At 40.0% G+C, this 22,178-nt stretch overlaps 2 protein-coding genes across 2 annotated transcripts; one reads left to right on the top strand and one right to left on the bottom strand.

Moving 5' to 3' along the window:
* The first annotated feature begins 3,145 nt into the window (after positions 1–3,145).
* Positions 3,146–13,400, top strand: phc3 (polyhomeotic homolog 3). Its single transcript, XM_022758243.1, has 14 exons — positions 3,146–3,322; positions 4,198–4,359; positions 4,467–4,544; positions 4,631–4,789; positions 4,898–4,987; positions 5,252–5,453; positions 6,382–7,055; positions 7,142–7,265; positions 8,115–8,380; positions 9,367–9,526; positions 9,622–9,733; positions 10,683–10,812; positions 12,145–12,424; positions 13,197–13,400. Exons 1-14 carry the CDS (start codon positions 3,146–3,148, stop codon positions 13,349–13,351), a joined length of 2,769 nt encoding a protein of 922 aa, XP_022613964.1. The 3' UTR covers positions 13,352–13,400.
* A 1,065-nt stretch (positions 13,401–14,465) lies between these two features.
* Positions 14,466–22,024, bottom strand: dapk3 (death associated protein kinase 3). Its single transcript, XM_022758312.1, has 9 exons — positions 21,952–22,024; positions 21,027–21,118; positions 18,574–18,934; positions 17,583–17,712; positions 17,350–17,398; positions 17,234–17,260; positions 16,975–17,127; positions 16,814–16,859; positions 14,466–16,451 (listed from the first exon to the last, which is right to left on the bottom strand). Exons 2-9 carry the CDS (start codon positions 21,086–21,088, stop codon positions 15,915–15,917), a joined length of 1,365 nt encoding a protein of 454 aa, XP_022614033.1. The 5' UTR covers positions 21,089–21,118; positions 21,952–22,024; the 3' UTR covers positions 14,466–15,914.
* Between the last annotated feature and the right edge of the window lie 154 nt (positions 22,025–22,178).

Genomic DNA, 22,178 nt, shown 5'->3' with positions numbered 1-22,178 from the left:
GTCAAATGAATATCACTTTAAAACATTAACATGTGTCATGTCACATACATGTATAATTAACAAAGTATAACAAACTAATGTAACATGATTTATATCTCAATAAAGTTAAATATGTCCTTGGCCAGCATTCCGACTGTACCAACTCAAGGTTTTCTAGTGTGTACGTGCTGCATTCACGTTCAGACATCTGAGCTCGGACATCATATAACCCAAGCCGTGTCGCGCGTTGAAGTTCTCTGGTTCGGAAATAACGACAGCAACAATAAAACAATAAAAACAAAATGCTTTTTATTCACTGAATTTCAGAAATGGGTGAACTATTTAATTCTGCGAAGAAAGGACAATGTGATTGTTAAAAGAAAGAAAAGAAGAAAAATATGCACCTCACTACACAATAATAGGCTGATTGTTTATGCCACATATAGATTACAAAAATAGCATTGAACAATGATTTTAAATATTTGATATTTGAATTTATTTATTTTTTCTCCTTAATCCTTATTTTTCCGTATTCCGCATTTATCCTAGAGACAGACAGAGAGAGACAGAGAGAGAGAGAGAGAGAGAGAGAGAGAGAGAGAGAGAGACTGCAATGTGAAGAACTTTCTTTCGCTTAACCTATTAATAATATATATATATAGAGAGAGAGGTATTGATTCAACTGCATGGTCATTTCAGAGGATGTAGCCCATTTTGTGTTGCTGTTGAGCTGTATTAATAAATACGGACAGGTGTTTGTATTATTTTGTCTCCCACATTTATATCAAAGCGTTAGTAATGCAAACTTTCAAGTGTTTTAACATCTACAAACTGCTTACCAGACGAATTATGTAATTTACTGGTAACTTTGCAGATTATAATGTTACATATAATAATGATCAGTAGCAATACATTAAAGTAGTTAAAATGACCCCCACCACCTCCCCCTGCAGCTGCGATTCTAAAATGCTTCTTATGTGTTAATGTATCAGTAATAATGATCCAATATGATCCAGTATAACTCTTAAATAGACTACCGAGTGAGTACCTTTACTTTTAATACTTATTTTGATGCAAATACTTCTCCACTCATACGTAGGCCTATAACAAAAATGTTGCTAGCATGACTATTTGTAACATTATTTTCAGAGTGATATTACTCTCCTTATTGACATAAAAATAGTACGTCTTCCACCACTGCACGTGAAATGGCTCCTCTTCTTGTTTTGTATCTTAATAAAATAAAACTAGTTTTTAGAGAACACACCCACAGGAAGAAATATTGTAGCGCTATAGTTGAGGGTGGCTGAAATCAGTGTCTTGTCTTTTTTGAATAGTCTTCTGACACATAATCCTTGTTTAGACAGCCACAGGGGTTTCACCCACAAAGCGTATTCTATGTTCTTTGAAGTGCATATTTGCAGCCTTACACGAATCATTGTCATAATGTTATCTAAAGGAAAAACATTAAAAACGAATGAAAGCACATTTGAGACCGTCAGACATCTCCGGGTCTTTCCATGCAGTGAGCGCAGCAGCGGACTCCCCGGCTGTGGAAGGTCCTCCCGCACTGCGAGCGGTGCTGTGTCAAGGCTGTTTTTATTGCCTGCTGTGTACCGTCTGATTCTTTTTTTTAATCTCCATTTTAGACGGTACTGACGCATCAATAGGCTTCATGACTGGGACAATGTGCCGGGGTATGGTCAGTTCCTGATGGCCCGTGTCTTTCAATACCAGGCAGGTACCGCCGACAAGAGGTGAATGATTGTGCATGCATAAAGCGCTGTCTGAGACAGACAGGGAATGACATCCTGATTTGTTGAATTTATTACCCGAAGGCTCCTAAATTATGGACTGTCCATCTAATATCAGACTGATGTTGTGATCGTTCAGGGTTTATCGAGAAAATCATGCATGCTTTCAATTAGACAGAACCGGCTCTGCAGCAAAAAGCAATCAATATTCAAGGTGTAAGCTATCAGTGTTTATCCCTATAAAATACGGCAGGTATTTTTTACTATTTTAAAGCTATCTCTGAGATTATTTAATTATTATTAGCCTATGGGAATAAATGACTCACAATTAACAGCCTTTATCAGATGGGAAAAAAAACTTGCAGCACTGTATCATCTTTGTCTGATGTTTGTCTCTTAACAGATGTGTGAGGCACAAAATAACCTGAACACCCAGTCAATCAATTATATGAATCATTCACCTTTTTTCATACATTTCATTGGCTCGTAATCACAATGTTTTCACGGGTAACATACAGCTAATACAGCCCTGTATTCTAAATGTTTTTTTTTTTTTTATCTTTTGTTTCTAACTTGTGTATTTAGTTATAATTTGATGATGATTGTTATATTGAAATGACCATGAAGGTCAAAAAAAAGAAAAGAAAGAAAACCTCAAAGTTTAGTGCAGGTATTTAAACAGTTTTTAAACATGCACTTTTATAAAAAACAAATAGGGATAAGGTGGATGACATAAATAGTAGCCTATGATCAGAACATTTACTTATGGCAGATTATTATGAACCAGGATTATTTTATTATCTGTGAGTTCATATTCATTTTTATTTCTATGCTTTCTGGGTGCATTTTGGATGCAAAACTAAACTGAACTGAACTGAAAGTATTTCTCCATTTATAACGAATAAAATCATGATTTGTTCTATACTATATGTATTTAAGTCAAACTTCCTTTCTATAGACAAAATGTTTTTTACTACAGTTTAGGAAACAGCCCGAATAGACGATGCTTTAATTGAAGTATAGATGGGCCGAATTTACGCTTCAGTGAAATCTATCAAATGAATTATTATTTTTTATAATAACATCAGAAAGATATCTGTCAATTATGGCCGAATAGCAGGTTGAATTTAAATCCTGGAACCAAGAGAGCTCGAAGTTTATTTACAGTGTATTTTAGTCAAAGATCCGGGTTTGAGGAAACATATGCCTGCTCAATCCTTATTAAAGTAACGTAGTTTAACCTTAACACTGCAGGTGTTAGCAGAGAGAGAGAAAACTGCTAACCAGTGAAACATCTCATTCAAACGAACCTGATTCTGGTGATGTTGCTATTTAACCACCTCCTGTTAATGGACATCTGTTTTTATCTCCATACAGTTTTCCCATCACTGAATCTGTGTGTGACCTGGGAGATGGAGAGGCAGAGCCCAGGGGAGAAGCAGGCAGATACTAATAGGGCTGTGGCCACCACCACCCCCACCACATCAGCTGCCGTCACCATGGCAACAGTCAGCTCCGGCAGCACCACGTGCACCCAGGCGCCCACCGCTTCCCTCGGCATTATCCCATCAGACAGACAGGCAGTCCAGGTAATAGACAGTACCTGGTATCCCTGCGTACCTAATTTAACAGATGGATAGTTCAGGAAATAGACTGTGCCTCGGACTCCTGCATAATATTCAACAGGCAGTACTGGCAATAGACAGTACCTGGGACCTCTGTATACATGATTTAATTTGACAAGCAAACAATCCAGGTGAAATGTACCATGGATCTCGGCACAGGTAGTGTTATATGACAGGAGGGTAGTCCAGGTATTAGACATTGTCTGAGACCTTTGCATAGAGTTTTTCACTTGATTGACAAGCAGTCCATGCACTAGAAATTACCAGGAACCTCTGCAGTGCTTTGACAGGAATATAATCCAGCTAATAGACAGTACCTGGGACCTTTGCATGCTTTTTGTCATTGGATAGGAAGGTAATTCAGATAATAGATAGCACCTGGGACCTGGGGTATTGTTGGACTTGACTGGTAATATAAACAACAGGGTGTTCAGTATATAGATAGTCCCCTGTATAGTAAATTCATGATTTGGTATTTATGTAATTTATTTTTTAATAGATTGATATGCTGTCTAGATACAGTATGAAATACACACACACACACACACACACACACACACACACAAACACATCTTTGACCTCTGTTCTTATTAGATTATGTTTAGGGAAATAAAATGATCAATATTGAAGAACAATTTCTTTTACAAATTACTTAATTTTTCTATCAATACTGTATTCGCAACATCAGATAATGATAAAAAAAGTAAAGTGTAAATACTTAATTTGGTCAGTTCAATAAGGACAAATGAGATTTCAGAGAATGATAGCATTGTGCTGGATACAGTGGACTGAAAATTTATTTGTAAGGAATATGATAGTTTTATGATATGATCCAACAGGTGATCCAGCACGCTATCCACAGACCTCAGAGCATGGCGGCCCAGTACCTACATCAGATGTACGCAGCCCAGCAGCAGCACCTCATGCTGCAGACAGCAGCCCTGCAGCAGCACCAGCACCAGCACACCCCCCATCTGCAGAGTCTGGCCACCATACAGCAGGTCACTGTCTACGTGTTTGTTGTGTGTGCGCCATGTGTTAGAGCAAGCATGATGAGTCATTTTAACAGGAAAGACAGTGAGTCTAATGTGTTCCCAATACCTTTCAGGCTTCAGTCTGTCAGAGGCAGTCTCCTTCTTCATCTACTGGCAGTTTGGTTCAACCTGCTGGTGTTTCCCAAAACTCGGTGAGTATCTCTGTTCCCACTCCCATCAACCTGACCATAAATATTAACCTCAGACTACATTCTTCATCATGTCTCCCTGAATCCAGATCACTTTACCAGCATCTCCAGTGACAGCCCAGCTGATTGGCCGCACCCAAACATCCAACTCCACTGCTGCTGCAACCACAATATCCCAGCAGGCCATGCTTCTGGGAAACCGACCAGCCAACTGTAACCAAGCTCAAATGTACCTTCGAACTCAGATGGTACAAACGTTTTCAAATATCTCAAGCTCCTGGTGATACTGGTACTTCAAAACTGCATGACTCATTTGCCCTATTTCTATTTTTACTGAATGCGTTTTCCTCTGTCAGCTTATTCTAACTCCTGCAGCCCCAGTGGCTGCAGTTCAGTCAGACCTCCCTGCTGTCACCTCCTGCTCCTCTTTACCTACCTCCTCTCAGGTACAAACTTTGCCAGGCACTGAATTAAAATAAGCCAAGCATGCCTCAAGACCACAACATTATAGACTTCAGGATGTTACAAACCTTGAACATGAGCTACATTACAGAATTAAAGATATTTAGGAAATACTTAAGTGAGAGGTAAAATGCGGCTTGGGATTTTGATGAATGTTAGAGGAACCATTAGTGAAGTTGCATTAAAGGACAACGTAGGGCAGGGCTGTCAAAGCCAAAGTGTAAAAGTGGATATTTGCATGTATTCAGGTGCAGAATCTGGCTCTGCACGCCCACTTGCCTGGAGCTCTGGCTACAGCCCACAGTGTCATCTTAAAGCCATCCACCCAGTCCCAAGCCCTGTCTCCAGCCGCCTCTTTGTCCAAGATGTCAATCTGCGCTCTGAAGACCAACCAGCTGACTGACACCTCAACTGAAACAGGTCAGCCTGGAGCCCAGATTATAACCCCAGGTGAGTTGATGAAATACTGAGGCTGAAAGGAACGTTTACTAAAGAGCCCACGTGTTTCAGGCTGAAGTGATGAGTCACAGTAATGAAGATGAACTATGCCATGTTTGAATCAAGTGACCTTCAACAGCCATTTCATATAACAGATGACAACAACAAGCTTCCATACAGTATATACTCACAAAGAGCAATCTGAAGAAGCAAAGCAATCAACCATTCATTGGCAATAAGGTAGGGGGAAGAAAAAATACCAATACCAACACCCAGTGAAGGTGGAACAGATCATTTGTGATATACAGTATTAGTGCTGGTAGGTATTTTCTCTTGACATGTTATCTCCAAAAGCAGCTTGCTACCTACCCCATCATCTCCCAGTTAAACAATGACAGATCTTTAGAGTATTTTGGAGGAGAAAATTGTGTTCTAGGTGAAATATTGAATACAAAAAGACACCAGGTGCTCTGTCAGTTTCAGATGCAACAGATCCATGGAACTTATATACTTCTCATCTATTTCTTGGCAAGAAAGCAAATAAGTGTATTGCTCAAAATCAAAGTCAAATTATTCTTTTAAGTTTCCTTTGGAGATGGAAAAAAAGAGATACATGTATTGCAGACTACACTATACACATACAGAAAAGAGATGTTACACTGACTCATTCCAAACATATGGAGTCATCGCCACAGCTATAGTGAAAACTGTTGAAAAGATGATGACGTCTGGTACTCTTTATTGTAGTGCTATTCTATGCACTGTTGCCTTTGTTATTACATTTTCTGCACCAGGTAAACTCAAGGTTTCAATTCAAGAACCTTTGTCAGCCTGTGACGAGCACATTTACTGGAAGTTAAGCCTGGAAAAGGAGACACTTGTTATGTGCTTTTGTTAGTTTTTGTTCCTGATGTCTTCCTATTCATCACTCTTCCTGCAGCCTACTCTCCAGTGCAGGCCCACGCTCTGGTCAAGCAGCAGCTGTCCTGTCCATCAGGCCAGCGGGTGGCACACCACCAGCTCATCCTCCAGCAGGCCACAGCAGGCGCTCTCAACCACAGGCAGCTTCAGCCCATCGCCCTCAGAGTGGCACCCCAAGAAACCAACTCCAACAACCCTCTTCCTCTTTCAGTTAAAAGACTGACCACTCCCAGCACCATGTCACAAACCAACGGTGACCCCCAAGCCCCCTCTTCTTCATCTTCTTCTACTTCCTCTTCTTCTTTTTCTTCTTCTTCTCGATCTGTCACCAACGTGTTTGCATCATCAGCTCAGGCCTCAATCCCAGCTGCCACCGTTCAGCCTCAGCCTCCTCCTCTGGTGGCCGCTCCGCAGCGCCGGACCTCATTCCCACAAATGCAGAATCAGCCTCCGCCTCCTCCTCCACCTCTGGTTCTCCCCAGGCTGCCCCAGAACCCCCCAGCTTCCCTCCAGAGGCTGTCTGTGCACTCGGTCCAGGCTTTGGCGGTCCAGTCAGGGCAGGTGCTGCTGACAGAGCAGGAGCTGCCCGTAGCTGAGGCCCTGGTCCAGATGCCCTACCAGAACCTGCCTCCTCCTCAGACGGTGGCTGTTGATCTGAAAGTGCATACGGTCAGACGCAATGAAACTCCATCGGTGAGTCACCATGTCCTCTTTGCAGATCTCTTCTTCTCAGTATGTGTTGGTTTGACTGAGGGTTTTGTTGTCGGGTTGAATTTCAGTCGGGGCAAACGTGCAAAGCGAATGGACTGAGTTCAGACGAGAGGAAAGATGAATGTTCTACAAGTCGACAGAGAGACAGGACCCCTACAGCTCTCATTGTGTCTCCTAAGCAGAATGGTGCAGGTAAATTATAATAAGATGTTACTGCAACACCACAGTAAACAAATCAAAGAAGAAGTCCTGCACAGCATGTTGTAGGTCAACTGGAGCTGAGCCAGAAGTAGAGATGAACTCAGATAAGTTTGCTTGCAACCAGGACACAGTGGGTTCAAACCCTGCGTCAGTGAAATGAACTGTCTTTGTATGATTAGTGCTGAGAAGGACCAGACAATAAGTTAATTTGCATTTTTTATAAACTTGAATTCTGTATTAGTTGGATATTGTGACATAACGACCTCCATATGGTTAAAATGCTGTTTAAATACCTTCAAACTGGCTGTCTGCCATTTTCTGCATTTTTAATGAACAGATTTCTGGGTGTATAATTGACACTTAGAGAAGAAACAGTTCATACTAAAGGCTACAGCCATTCTTGATATACTTCATTTTAACTACAGTGGTTTTAAAAGCCCAGCTGTTGACAGGATACTGTTCAGATATTTCAGATTTTAATCACGCAATTAAGTGCATCCCATGTCAATATGTGATATAATTTGACATGTACTGCAAACAGACTCATGTTCACGGCAGGAAATAGAAACCTTCAGAGAGGAACTTCGGAGACAGCACCGTGTTTCACTGTGTTAGACAGAACACTGGCCCAGCCGGAAGTGATGCTAGAAAACTAGACTGATGAGGACCAGGCTCGTCTGAGGGGATAAACTTTCCATGATAACTTAGGTTATCATGACCAGAGTTATTTATTCAGTTATTTAAACCAGAAAATAAACCTGACTTACTGAAATAATGGTTAACTGTCTGAGAAACACCCCTCAGTTGTGTTATTATTATTTTATGCCTTTTATTCCCCAGCAGTGATGGGTTCATCCCCCGTCATGTCCAGTCACTCAGTGATCAGGTCACCACAGTTAGAGGAGCCCTCCCAGCACGGCAGCAACCTTCCCCCTCCACCTCCTCCTCTACCTCCTCCCATCCTTCCCACCACAGTCAGAGGCCCCAGCCAGCCTCCCTCTGCCCCTACCAGTGTCCCAGGAAGCCCCGACAGGATACTTACAACCCACGTCCTCACACACCTCATAGAGGGCTTCGTCATTAGAGAGGGCCTGGAGCCGTTCCCGGTATGTCCACCAGAGGTGCAGCACAAGCAGTCACTCAGGGCATCAGTGAGCCTCAGGTAGAGGTGGATGCTGTAGTTACAGTCAAAGCTCACGCTAAAAGCTTTAGGGTTTGGGTTTCTTTATGCACACTCAATCATAATGGAGATGCTCTTCAGATGTGGCTGAGATACTGTGCCAAATCAGCCATTCAGTCATTATAGCCTCAGTAAAGCTCAACGCAGTGCAACCACACCACATGATGAAGTAACTTGACTGGAAAATATAGCATGTCTTGTTAACTGGAAACACAACTTTTTTTCTGGTGGTTAATCAAGACAAGTCTGGAAATGTTAAAGGAATATTTTCCTAAATCACAGTGATATCTGTGAATAATAAAAAGTGGATCAAAAAAAGTAATTTGCCGTATTTAGTCTTTTAGACTTTTTAGATATTTAGAACAGCTGAAAGTAGTTTAGCGTGTATTTTAGTATTATCTTTAAAGGCTAACAGTGGTGTTATTCCATATTTTTCTTATTGTCAACAAATCACGATCCTCAATACTTTATGACTTTCCTACCCCTGACCCACATGTTTCTACTGAAGATATAAATCTTTAAAATGTAGCACAAATCTATAGTTTCATTTTTTAGACTCAGCAATCTCTCAGTATTACTTCAGAGTATTTACAGCAGTACGACGGTATATGTAAGATTTACATCCATTCATTGTCAGCTTTGTTCTTTTAAAGGGGTTTGTTGAAAAAAAAAAAAAAAAACGAATATCACCAGCACCACTATTTCTTCATTTACTCCAGACCAAGAAAGTGCCACAGTCAATTAAAACATAATAGAATATTTATTTAATATTATTTAATATTATATTAAATAAAATATATATGTAGTAATTGAATGACATTTGAAAACTACTCCTTATCTATATACATTGCTCATGTCCTTCCATATCATTATGTAAGGCGTTTCCTTTTTTAAATGCTCCTCGAAATGCAGGTGGGTCCTTCCTCACTCTTAGCGGACCAGCAGGCTTCACTTCCAGAGTCCCAGGAGACCCGCAGCAACGGGGATGCAGCAGCAGAGGACAGTCCTCTTGATGCTGACCAGTCAGATTCAACAGACTCTGAGATGGAAAATGATGGCCCTACAGCAGATGGTGAGGACTGTGCGTATGTGGAGTGGGGGTGTGTGTGTGTGCGTGCGTGTGCGTGCGTGTGTGTGTTACTAACAGCTGGTCCTCTGAAGTTACAGAGCTGGGGGAGAGTGTTGCAGGTGTGCTGCAGTGTGAATACTGCGGGAACAGAGGTTATGCTGAGACATTTCTGCGCTCCAAGCGCTTCTGCTCCATGACGTGTGTCAGAAGGTAAATAAACCGCACCAACATCAAGATGTGATTAACATATTTCTAGTTCTCAGATAGTAATGTCAAGCATCAGGCATTATTCTATATTTGTTATTGCCTATAAATTCCAGAGAAGAACAAAACCAACAACTGATTGATTGTAATAACAAGTATTGTGTGTAGATCCAAAGCCTCTGTGCCACAGATATAGTCTAAAAAACAAATTAAAAACACACATTTGAGGTAAAACCAAAATTAGCAGTTAGAATACTTTAAGTTTATGTAGAGTTAATGCCACAAACACTGACATTCTGCCAGGAATACTCATGTATTAATCTGCTGCTGAAAATAGTCCCCAACAAATAGACTGCCTACTTCTGTTGAAGTAACATTTGCATGAAACTACAGTGCCCAGCTGTTTTAGGAAATTACATGATCTTTTGAAACATTAAATTACTGTATTTGTGGCACATTTATATCTCAAGTAGCAACCAGTACAGGTGGGGCTGAAAGTATGAAACACTGAAAAATGCCAGCTTTATCCTTTACAGCAGTTGATAATGTTGGATATTTTATTATGCAGCTCTTATGCAGCATTTTATGTTTGCCCTGTTTCAGTGTTAGTGTGATAAGTCCGCTTACCACACAGTCTGAGAAAAAGATAAAAAAAATTATGTAAGGTTTATTTTGTCTGCCACACGTGACAAGTAAAAATGCTGCCTGTTCCTGTGGTGGTGACAAACGTCATCTGACATGTGGAGTCCATTAAGCTCCATTTGGGTCATAAGAAAAAGTCTCAAGTGCATAATCACTCCCATGTTTCCCTCTGAGTCTCCATCCAGGGCATTAAAGAGAGGACGCAGATGTAGACCATCAGCTCACGAATGGCTAATGCCTGTCTAATTGTCTACATAGTACATACATAGTACAAATCCAATCTAATATTTTGTGACTGACTCTCTATGTTTAGGTTCAGTGTGAGCTGCACCAAGCGTATCACCCTGCTGAGAGCAGGCCGCTGGGGTCACAGGCCAATGGGCCGGAGAGGACGACCCCCCAGCAGAGTCAATGGAGCCTCCAGAGAACATTTCCTGAGACAGGTCAGTTAATATCACTGACCTCATGCATCCAGGAAAATACAGAGGTGCTACAGGGATCACTGGTCCTTAAGACGAGCTGCTCTCTGGGGAACAGCCACATTTGACAGGAACAAAGCTCTGCAGGAGACCCCTGTGATAAAATTTGCAAAATTGTACAGGATAAAACTTCAAAAAGAGCCCTGGGTTCTTTCTGTGAGTTCTGTGTCTTTAGGGACCTAATGTATCTATGGACAGTTTTAATGTCTGTAACAGTGGTTTCCAACCTTTCTGGCTCACGACACTTCAAAAGAAGCAACGACCACTTGTGACCTTCATCACTGGTGGTGTATGGTGTCCAGTTGTGACCAGTTCAACTGAAGAATTCCCTTGTTTTATTTGAGTCATTTTAGGAGGCCGGAGGGGATAGACAAAATTATTCAGTAAACTATGAGAAAAAAGAAAGCAAGGACGAAGGAAAGTCTAAGCCTTTTTTTTCTGCTTTCTGTGTCCTGTTAATCATCAGGGTTATCTTTCAGCCCCCGGTTGGAAACCGTTGGTCTATAAGACTTTATAGACAATGACAACTGTAAAACAGCCATTTTTCAAAACCTACTTTCTTCTGGCCTTAATGATCTCTGAAGAGTCAACCTGGCTCAAAATGTATTGTGTTCACAGATTGAAAAGCTATGAAGTAACTCCGCTACTACTACTACTACTACTACTACTACTATTACTACTACTACTACTACTACTACTATGACTACTACTACAAGTAAAGGCAGGGCAGCAACAAACTATTAATACGGCCCTTCTCTAATCAAAGTTACAAAGTGCTTTACAATCAAACAACACAGTGAAAAAAGACAGGAAAAAGTAGTAAGTGAAAAAGTAGAGAAAAAAATTAATAGAACACAAAATGAAAAAAATAAAATGCTAAAATTTTAATGAAATTTTTTTAAGTAAAAATAAATCCATAAAAATAAAAGAGTTAATGGTCAAAAATAACTAAATAAATAACTAGGGAAAGATGACAGTGAGTCCTTAAAATTTAATTGATATGTGGTAAAGTCGCATCATCCTTAAAATAACTCTGTTCTGTTCCTTTCATGGAGTCAAGAATTTAATATTGAATACATCAATTCAATCAAATAATATTTAGATTTAACTGTACCATGCTTTTGAAGGCTGATGTAGACAAAAGCTGATGTTGCTATAATCTTTAATAATAATTGCAATAGTAACATCTATTTATTCTGAAAACATCATTAAACTGTTGTAAACTGTTTTTAACTGAAATGTAAGTAGTGTAACCCTAAAGAAAAACACAGAATATATCGTCTTTGCGCTCCGCAGGCTCATGGGTCATGTGGCTCAGAGGAGACCCAGCAGTGCTCACTGAGGGAGGAGGAGGAGGAGGCGCAGGAGGAGGAGGAGGAGGAGGAAGAGGAGCCTCCTGTTCCCATGAAGACCAGGCTCCGGAAGCAGGCTGAGAGGGAGCGAGAGAGGGCGAGAGAGCAGGAGAGAGAGCAGAGGATGCCAGAAACGATCAGTGTTTCCGACGGAGAGGAAGACGTCGGCTGTCCATCGCAGTGGAACGTGGAACAAGTGTTTTCTTATATCAACTCTCTGCCAGGTACTGCACGACTGAGGTTAGACAGGATTTGGCCACATGCTGTGTATCAGGATAGAAGTTCTGCTAGAATTCAATTCTATGATCCTACTAGCTATTTACTGTTCTCTCCTGTTGCAATTTCTTCGTTATATTCGGATTAACATGCCAAATGACCATGAGGACAAATACTTTCTAATTAACTGAGCAAGTACTGTATGCATTTGAAAAGCTGCATGAGGAAAAATGACCTCTGTGGCAAAACAGGCAGAATCTAAAGAAGACATACAGCTCATTTTAATAGCTGCATCACTTTAAAGTGGTCATTTGCATGTGTTTTGCACTGCACATCACTGAGAGTTCACTTAGCCACCAGTCAGTGCTCAGTGCTGTGACACCTTAAAAGTGTGTTTTATTTTGGATTAGAAAGTTAGGATTCCCTAAAAAAAAAAAAAAAAAAAAAAAAAATACAGCTGGCATTTAAACTGGTTTTCAGAAGTTCCTTGTTTGCGAGGTACCTGTTCATGATGTGATGTGATGGCAAAACAAAATACATATATTACTTAGTTTGTTTTTTCTGGTTGATTTTCAGCATGATAACAAACATCCAAATATATTAACCTGCTCAAATAAAAAAGGTTTTAGAAAAGGTAAAAAAAAAAGATATAAAAATGAAATAATGAAAATAATCATTAGTTTCAGCCACAATAAATAGTTGCATAAAAATCATAAGTTTGTAAATATCTGCCAACATCAAAATGAGCAGGAGACACTCTCTACCTTCTCTTCTCTCCAGGAGGTCAGGATGTCGCTGAAGACTTTCGCTCCCAGGAAATAGACGGACAGGCTCTGCTGCTTCTCACTGAGGATCACCTGGTCAGCACCATGAACCTTAAACTGGGACCTGCACTGAAACTCTGTGCCCACATTAACTCTCTGAAAGATGCATAAGCAATTAACATTCCTACTCCTCGACTCCAAGAAAGAGTTTTGTGCTGCTCTGGACCGGGATGAAGAAAAACAGAACAATGGTCTTTTCTCTTTCTCTCCAATTCTGCAGAGACAACAAGGAAGCACCACTCGTCTGACTTGTCCGCATGGTCGGTCAGCGCGGATCATGTTGGACCGAAATCATGAACGCACAGACTGCAGTTTTCCTGAGACCACTGCCAAGGATTTCACTGCTGCCACCTCCAGCTGTTCCAGCTGTGGTTTCAGATTGAAGTCCGCTCATTCTCACGGCTGATTTTAACACACAGAAGAATAGTTCTTTCTATGACCTCTGGTTATTCCATTGTAGTGATTGTAGCTCCAGTTATCCATTTGTTTCAAAATGGTTTTAAAAGTTCTTTGTATCATTTGTAAACAAAGAGAACAACTTAACATTTACATTATTACACATACAGGATGCTGTACAATTTCAAAGTTTACAGATTATTGCCTATTATCTTGGGGAAGGAGTTTGATACATTTATCATCAGCGAACAGTTGTGATGAATTCTGAAAGATAACTGATAACAAGCTTATTTATTGTTATTTAATATTGTATTATTGCCATAATTAATATACAAATAAAACCACTTAAAAACAAACATTGTTTTACTTTTATTATATTGTCTATAATGTCTATACAAAACTATTTTTAGTGTGGGGAGTTTATCTTGTTTATCTTATTCATAAACATACTTTTTGATGCTTTCAGCACATGAAAGCAACTATGAAATAATTACAATACACATAATAACATTAAGTACAGATTCTTAGAAATTTTTAATTCTCTGAAAGTACAAGATATAAGATTCAAACTGAAGGCGCCTTTTTAATATATCATGTATTTTGTTACGTCACCACCAGGGGGCCTTCTTGATACTTTTACTCTGGAGTTAAATGCTGTACTGAGCTCAGTTCAAGGTGTTTTACAAGGTGTTGCCTGTGTCATAACAATGAGAAACTTGGAAGATTTGCCAACCTGAATAATAATCTTACCATTAGATAGAGTAAAGAGAGTTCTCATTCACACAATAACAACAGATGAGTGAGACTTAGTTACAGTGATAACTTTGTTTATTTGAAACAAACCCAGACAGTTTCATTTTTCAGCTCTTTCTTACACCTTAGAGACAGATTAAAACATATTTTTGGAACACTGCTATAATCATTTAAGTGCAAACGAGTACATTTCTCTACTGAAAAATACTATTGACTATATCATATACTTTCTATGCTATACATGGGGAATGTGTTGCCTGGATATGAAACGCATCAGTGGAATGTTTTAAGTGTGCAGGGATGGTGTGAATGAAAACAGAAAAACTAACAGAGATACAGTAAGTTTCCATGCACACTATTTGGTTTACAAGGCTGCTGTGCAAAAGTTGTTGCTTTTAAGACATTGAGCGATATCAATGTGATAGAAATGTCATTCAGTAACAGATGAGTGCTTGCAGAGGCAATAAGGTCGATCAGTTTACAGGCACTGCAAAGATGAGTTTCTACATTCTCAAATCTGGCAACGCTTTATTTTACAGGTCCATAAATTCTGATTCTCAATTGCAAATAATTACCTAGGAAGTTTCCTGGAGAGAACCATGTTATTTGGGGGACAGCAAGTGAGCTGAACATGCAAAATGTGAACTGAGTCTACAAATAAAATTCAGCAAATATAAAAAAGATAAAGTAAATGAATGATTAAAGAATATTTACTGGGGTTTAAATGGAGCAATATCTTTCTTTGAAATTTTTCTAATTAACTAACTAATTGAACTAATTGAAATGACAGCGTGTCTATTTTCCCTGTAACAATTACCAAACTGAGGTAATAACAGACCTGTAAAGCAAAGCATTAACCTAAATCTTCTATGCTGAGGGTTTGTGTTTATTGCATCCTTTACAGTCGACACTCTGTCCCAATACATGAGAGAAATTCAATGTCAGCTGCAATCAAATCCGAAATGCACGTAAACGGATAAATAAATACCCCTGACTTCTGTGCAAACCTGATACTTTAAGCTGTATATTGTCACACTTTCTCACATAACTGGCCAATAACCTGAGGCTGGAGTAAATAAGCAGATGTCTATGACTTTTAAAGCACTGGACAGTTCAGACGTAATTTAGTGTCTAAAAAGATAACCACGGTAACAAAAAGAAACAAATGCATTCTCCAACTGCAATACCGACAACGGCAAAAAAAGCCAATGTAGCTTGCAAATAATTTTGTTAACTCTGATGCAGCTGAATTATAGTACGTAAAATCTCTAAAATCATAAATTAATTTATAAAACACAGGAATGAGCCTCTTCATGGGGGAATGGGTTCAGTATATTGCCTCTCTGCTTCTTGCTGGTATTCTCAAGCATGACATAAAAAGGGTGGAACATTTTTCCCGATGGGCAGCAGCATAGCTTATGATGACAACTGACCCACTCCAACTCTGCTGCGTAGCACGCATGCAGAGAAGACGGGCAGGAGGATACTTGAGAATGTAAATGTCATTGTTGGACGTCAGCCCAGCTCAGGGCATGCTGCCGGAGCTGAGCCCGTCCTTCTCTGCAGATATGGACTTGACCAGCTCCTCCACCCAGCGGACCTCAGAGGCCACCTGCTCAGCCAGGACCTCGTAGCGGTTCTCCAGGCGCCCGAACTTGCGCTTGAGGATGTTGGCGGCCTGCATGGTGACCCGGGCGTCCTCCTGACACTTCTTGCGCTGGGCCTGAGAGCGGTGCAGCTCTTGCCGGATATGGCTCAGGTCGCTGGAGATGCTCTGGTTCTCCTCCTTGTACCAACCCTCCTTCTCCTCGTAGATGGACAGCAGCGCCGCCACATCCTCCTGGCACGAGCGCTGATTGCGCTCCAGATCCTTCAGGCCTTCCTCTGCCGCTGCGATCTCCTCAAGCACCTGGGAGAAGCGCTCAAAGTTGACGTAGGTGTTGTTAGGTGGCATGCTGGAGTGGGACTTGATGGTGTACTCCTTCAGACGAGTGGTCTTCAGGCGCCGACGCTCAGGCTTGTGGTCTCTCTCCTCAGGACGCACGTTCCGTCTCTTAATTACCTGGAGAGGAAAAATTCAAAGGTTTGAGGTGATTCGATAACATACCCCGACTGACACTGGCTTTTTGAGGCCAACACTGATACTGATGTTTGATATATTGTTAATAAACTCATTTTGTTACATAAACACACCACATTAATATATTGTTCTAATATAGTCATGTAGACACAAGAGCGTGCATTAATTTCTCAGCACTTTCAGAATATAAAATGAAAGACCTTTGAAATATTTCTTAATTATAAAAATAAAAAAACTGATTAAAAGTTTGTTAATATGAATAGACAGCTCAGCAGTTCAGTTGCAAACATGACTGTGAATATTATACTGTAAAACCAGATATAAATGCTGGATACAACACCCACCTTAATCCAGGGGTGCTCGAGACTGTCATCAATCGTCATTCTCTTCCTACAAGAGAAAATAATCCACCGGTGAGAAAATGGAAGAGTTTACACTTTCATATGTTTACAGAACAGACATTTCTCTCTTTTTCTTGTGGCGTTAAATGAGAAGATATTCTTACTTTGGATCCTTGACCAACAGACGGCGTATGAAGTCTTTGGCCAGCTCGCTGGTGTTGCTGAAATACTCCTCATCAAAGTCATAGTTGACAGCTGAGATGTTAGTCAGGGTCTCCTGCTTGGTCTCGCCAAGAAATGGTGAAGCACCACTCAACCTAACACAGAGAGAGGCTTTGCTTTAGATGACACATGGAGGAGGGGTGAAGTGATTTCTGCTTCTACAAATGACAACAACCAGTCATGATGTGAATTATTACTCACAGAATGTATGTGATTACTCCGATGCTCCTGCAGAGTAGAGAAGAACCAAACATGAGTGGAAACTGTCGCATGAGAACACATCTTCAGAGGGAAAAAAACACAAGTTCACATCTTACCACATGTCCGCCTCCAGTCCAAGTGGCTCATAGTTGACTATTTCTGGCGCTGTAAAGCACAGAGGAATGAACACTTTAATTCAAACCAGATGTGATCCGAAACATCTACTTACAAGGTTTACCTCACTTGCCAGCGTGGGCACAAACCAGCACAAGAACTGAATTAGGATTTTCAAAGTGAAACATTCTAACTGTGTGAAATGGATATGTAGGAGGGGGGGAAAGGATCTCACCAACAAACTCTGGTGTTCCAAAGATGTTCTTGAACTCGTTTCCTGCTTTAATCTGATGAGCAATCCCAAAGTCAATCAGTTTGATCCTGGGGTTGGGGACGTTCTTGTCCAGCAGCATGATATTCTCAGGCTGAAAAAACAGGGCAAGAAGGAGGAAATGTTTGAATTTTGTACACATATACACAGAGCGAAAGTAGAACATGTTACCAGGGCACTTACTTTCCCTTGATCTTAGATTAAGGCTGTATTAATAGATATTTTGGCCACTTGGGATTATATGGCATACAGTTGCTTATTTATACATTCAACAGACACAAGTCTTAATAACTTGTCACGTCCATGTGATTTAAAGAACAATAAGGGAATAATCATCGCCACCATATCATCACATTATTCAACAATCTAGAGCTGCAACTAATGATTATTTTCCTTTTCGCTGCTAATCATTTTCTCGATTATTTTAGTTTGGTCTATAAAAAGAAACTCCCTGCAGCCCAAGGCAACATCTTAAAATTGCCTGATTTGTCTGGTCATTAGTCCAAAAAAACAAAATGTATTTCAAATATGTCGAAGAGAAGCAGCAAATTTTCATGTCTGAGAATCTAAAACAAGAAAATGTTTAACATGTTTGCCTGAACAGTGGCTGAAATGATAAATTATGTAAATAGATGCTACTTTATTTTCTTTCTAACTAATCGATGGACTGATTAATCATTGCAACTTTACAGAAATCATCACCCAAATATATCTTTCTGCTTTTCTGCCCATAGACTGTATACGTTTTTCTCACGCACAGCAGGACAGCGTGTCAGCCTGTCAACAGTCCTGTCCTGCGTTACAGACGGAAAAATCTCTCAGAACACAGAAGTGCCAGATACTTATAGTACAACGTAAGCTTCTACTAACACCTGAACTTCTCGCCAACATGTCATTTACGACTGTTGGCCCAGAGCCTCACATACAAGCGGTCTCAAACATACAGACTGCTGACCTTGAGGTCAAAGTGAGCGATCCGTTTGGAGTGGAGATACTGAACACCGTCCAGGATCTGTTTGAGAAACTGGGTGGCCTCCTCCTCCGTCAGAGATTCCTTCTCAGCCAGGAAGTCGAACAGCTCTCCTCCTGACACCAGCTCCAGGATCAGGATCACGTCCGTCTTGTTTTCAAAGATGTCGTGCAGGGTGATGATGTTGCTGTGCTGAATCTCCCGCAGGATGTTGACCTCGCGCTCGATCTCTTCACGGCTCACTCCTCGTCGGCTGGATGACAGTCGCCGCTTCTTTATGAACTTCGCAGCGTACTCGATACTTGTGCTTTTCTCCTTACACTTGCGAACGATGGCAAACTGTCCACTACAGGAGAGAGAGAACAGAGGTGTGAAAAAAATAAGAGCAATATTATTTCTTACATGCAAGTAATAGGACTTAAATAGTAAATAGGACTTAAATGATTACTTAATTTCTTGGCAATTGAAAGAAAATTGTCTCCAATTTTGATGATAATTGTTAATCCGTGATCTTTATAGTCATTTATCAAGTAAGAATAGCAAAATAGCCAGTTATATCAGCACAGCTACTTAGATTTGCTTTTTGTGTTTTTACAGCTTCATGTTATTCTAATGATTTCATTCTTGGCTGCTGGTCAGAGTACATACAGCCACATACAGCTATATCAAGACATCACTTGGGTGATGATTGTTTTTGACTAAGTCAGTGTGTCCAAACTTTTTTATAGATATAGTTAATGGCGTCGATGTTAAACTGAAGAGTCATTTTTCTTCCGAAGATTTCTTCATATAAGGGATTTTAAGAGGCCCAAAAAAGTGACCAAATCTAATTTCACAAGATAAATCACTGTAACAAAATATAATACCTTATCAAGTCAGTTCTGTTTGTTATTAAATTATAAAAACCTAATTTTCTTAACAAAAATAAAAAGAATCTGCCACTGCAGTGAGAATATTTCAGTTTTTCTTCAGAAATCAACATGTTTGAACTATTACATGTTTGAACTATTACTAATATTTTCATGAATTGTGAGTCTGTATCTTTAAAACAAGAGAGGAGAGGGCATGTTGGTGCACCAGAATGATGAAACTCAATGATTTTGGAAAATACTTGGAAAAAGTTGATCTACACAGGAAACAAATAGAAGTGTTCTCACTGCACTGGCAGACTTTTTCCTCTTCTTTTAGGAAACTTTAAGTTGTATTAATGAGGATGCAGGATACAGATTTATTATGGGGACCCACCACAAGGTCCCGACCCCTGGGTTTGTTAACGTGAGATTAAGTGATGGATTAATGAAAATAATAATTGATACAATAGTTGGTAGTGAAAATGATTCTTCGTTGTCTAAGTAGAAGGTAAACAAACCTAACACATGTGACGTGATGCTGAAGCAACTGGAAGAACAACAGTACATGGTCAGCACAGAGCCATATGTATTACTGTAAGTAAAAATAATGGAAATATTATGTATGTAGTCTATAGCTTTGTGAGGAAATGAATGGCAACCAACAGAATGTAATTTGTGGCAAAGAATAAAAAATCTGCCATCTAACAATGCATGTCTGTGCAGAGAATTTAATTTTCACCCATTTAATGTCTGCATACTTTTCCATCAGAGCACACACACACACAGTGCCCTCTTGAGACACTACACCACAGCAGAGGTGGAAAGGCACATTGAGAAGTAGTGATGTCATGCTTTTGCTGCATTACTGCAGAAAGAAAATAGCTAGGATAGAAAGTTGATTTTAACTTTCTAAAATTTGAAGACTCATTCACAGACTATCAAGCACAGTGTAAAAGTATATTTTTTTATGTGTTGCCGACACATACTTAAATATTTTGGCCCTGTTCAGATGTAAAGTTTTGGAAGGACTGCACTTCACACCTGGCATCAAAATGCATCTAGAGTACATCTCAAGCAATCAAGTGTGATTTTATTACGCTTCATACTAACATTTGCTTTAATTCATGGAAACCTACAAGCACTAATAATCAGAAAAACAGACATATGTGCACTGCCCATGGCTAGAAAAAATATCTGAGGATGCAAATTGGTACCTTGTCATACAAACTTGTCCGATTTGTTTCACATCTGAAAATCTACTGTCATTCTATGTACACACTACGAACTAAAAAAATAATGTTTTCCAACGCGAACAGGTGGCAATTTGTATTCACACAACAAAACAAACAGTGTGTTGATGACACGACTCTCTGATAACCTTCAAACGTGTAAATGAATAGATCCGAAAGCATCATTAATGTGTTTTGCGTTTTGCGTGCACTGAAACTAGTATTTGGAGCAGTCGACCAGCAACTGCGACACCCAAGACATGTTAAGGCCCAGTATGAACAGTGTGTTTGTATGTAGAGGTTTTAGCTGGATGCTTACAGACACAATGTGTTTTGTCAGAGAAGAAATGTCACATACCTGCCCAGTTCCTCTCCCATTTCATAATACAACTCGACATCCTCTTGCCTGAAGCCAGCCATGGTATGATAGGAGTGAAGCCTTGAGATTCACTGCAGTGAAAAAGAAAATAGAGAAAGTTATAAACCCTATAGAGACTGGCAGTGACAGACAGCACAGGGACCAAAACAATGCCATGTGAGTGGGTTTAAAAGTCTTTGGTGTAAGCCAAAATTTTCCATTTTCCACCTACAGGGACATTCACCTCCTATTACCTGCCTTCTTTCCTCCTTATTTGGCCCGAGTCAACACAGCTTTAGTTTTCAGAGACTTTCTGGCTGATGTCAGACCCCTGCATACCAGTCCTACTTACATCATCTCCTCCCTGGACCAGCTATCTCTGACTCAATTAAAGGGACTGGGGTTAAGCTATACTCCCGACTATATGTCAGTTTCCTCCTTGGAAACTATTATTGTGCCTAGTCTATAAAAAAAAAACACGATTAAAATAAAACAATTTCTGATTTTATCTTATAACACACCGCTGGGCGCTGTACAAGATGCTGAGTAGCGACTCTGCTGCTTGTGTTACTAGCAGGAACCAGAGACATTTTCCCCGTGGATTATCATTCATATCAACAGCATAAAGATCGAGCTAATTGCCACAAACACAGTGATAAACGCGGGCCAAAGGTACAACCTATTAACTTTTTCAAGATTAAAGGAGTACAAACTGTTTTAAAGGAAGAATTAAGGGAATCCCGACGACGGAAGACAGCTAACGCTAGCCTAGCTGCGTATCTAGCTAACCTACCGTATAAACACCGGCTCTCGCTGTTTATGACTTCACTTTGGAAAATATACGATTAACGACACTGGAATATTGTCAGAAAGGTACATATTTAACCAAATAAATTGTGAAGGCAATGCAACAACGGGTACTTACAGTATAGTTGGCTACGAGAGCTGCATTCCTCTGTAAAATGTGTGAGGACTGAACGGTGTCAAGTAGCTACTATGACATGTAGAATTTCCGGCCCTGTGATTCAAAATAAAAGCCTCACTAGTTTTTGCTGCCAAATGATATGTTATTTGTGGTAGCCCTACATATGATTGGTATACTTCTTTTTGTAATGCACTGGGACTAATTACTACAGTAAATATTCATTTTGT

The sequence above is a fragment of the Seriola dumerili genome, unplaced genomic scaffold (assembly GCF_002260705.1).
Source record: "Seriola dumerili isolate Sdu_G_001 unplaced genomic scaffold, Sdu_1.0 BDQW01000291.1, whole genome shotgun sequence".
Lineage (NCBI taxonomy): Eukaryota > Metazoa > Chordata > Actinopteri > Carangiformes > Carangidae > Seriola > Seriola dumerili.
This window is presented reverse-complemented; position numbering and strand designations above follow the sequence as displayed.

Coding starts and splice junctions, on each gene's coding strand:
- dapk3 (XM_022758312.1), bottom strand. CDS start 21,088: ATGGCTGGCTTCAGGCAAGAGGATGTCGAGTTGTATTATGAAATGGGA. Junction 17,128..17,233: donor GGAGTAATCACATACATTCT/GTGAGTAATAAT, acceptor TCTCTGTGTTAG/GTTGAGTGGTGCTTCACCAT. Junction 16,452..16,813: donor TCGAGCACCCCTGGATTAAG/GTGGGTGTTGTA, acceptor TTTCCTCTCCAG/GTAATTAAGAGACGGAACGT.
- phc3 (XM_022758243.1), top strand. CDS start 3,146: ATGGAGAGGCAGAGCCCAGGGGAGAAGCAGGCAGATACTAATAGGGCT. Junction 3,323..4,197: donor CAGACAGACAGGCAGTCCAG/GTAATAGACAGT, acceptor ATGATCCAACAG/GTGATCCAGCACGCTATCCA. Junction 9,527..9,621: donor TGATGGCCCTACAGCAGATG/GTGAGGACTGTG, acceptor CTGAAGTTACAG/AGCTGGGGGAGAGTGTTGCA.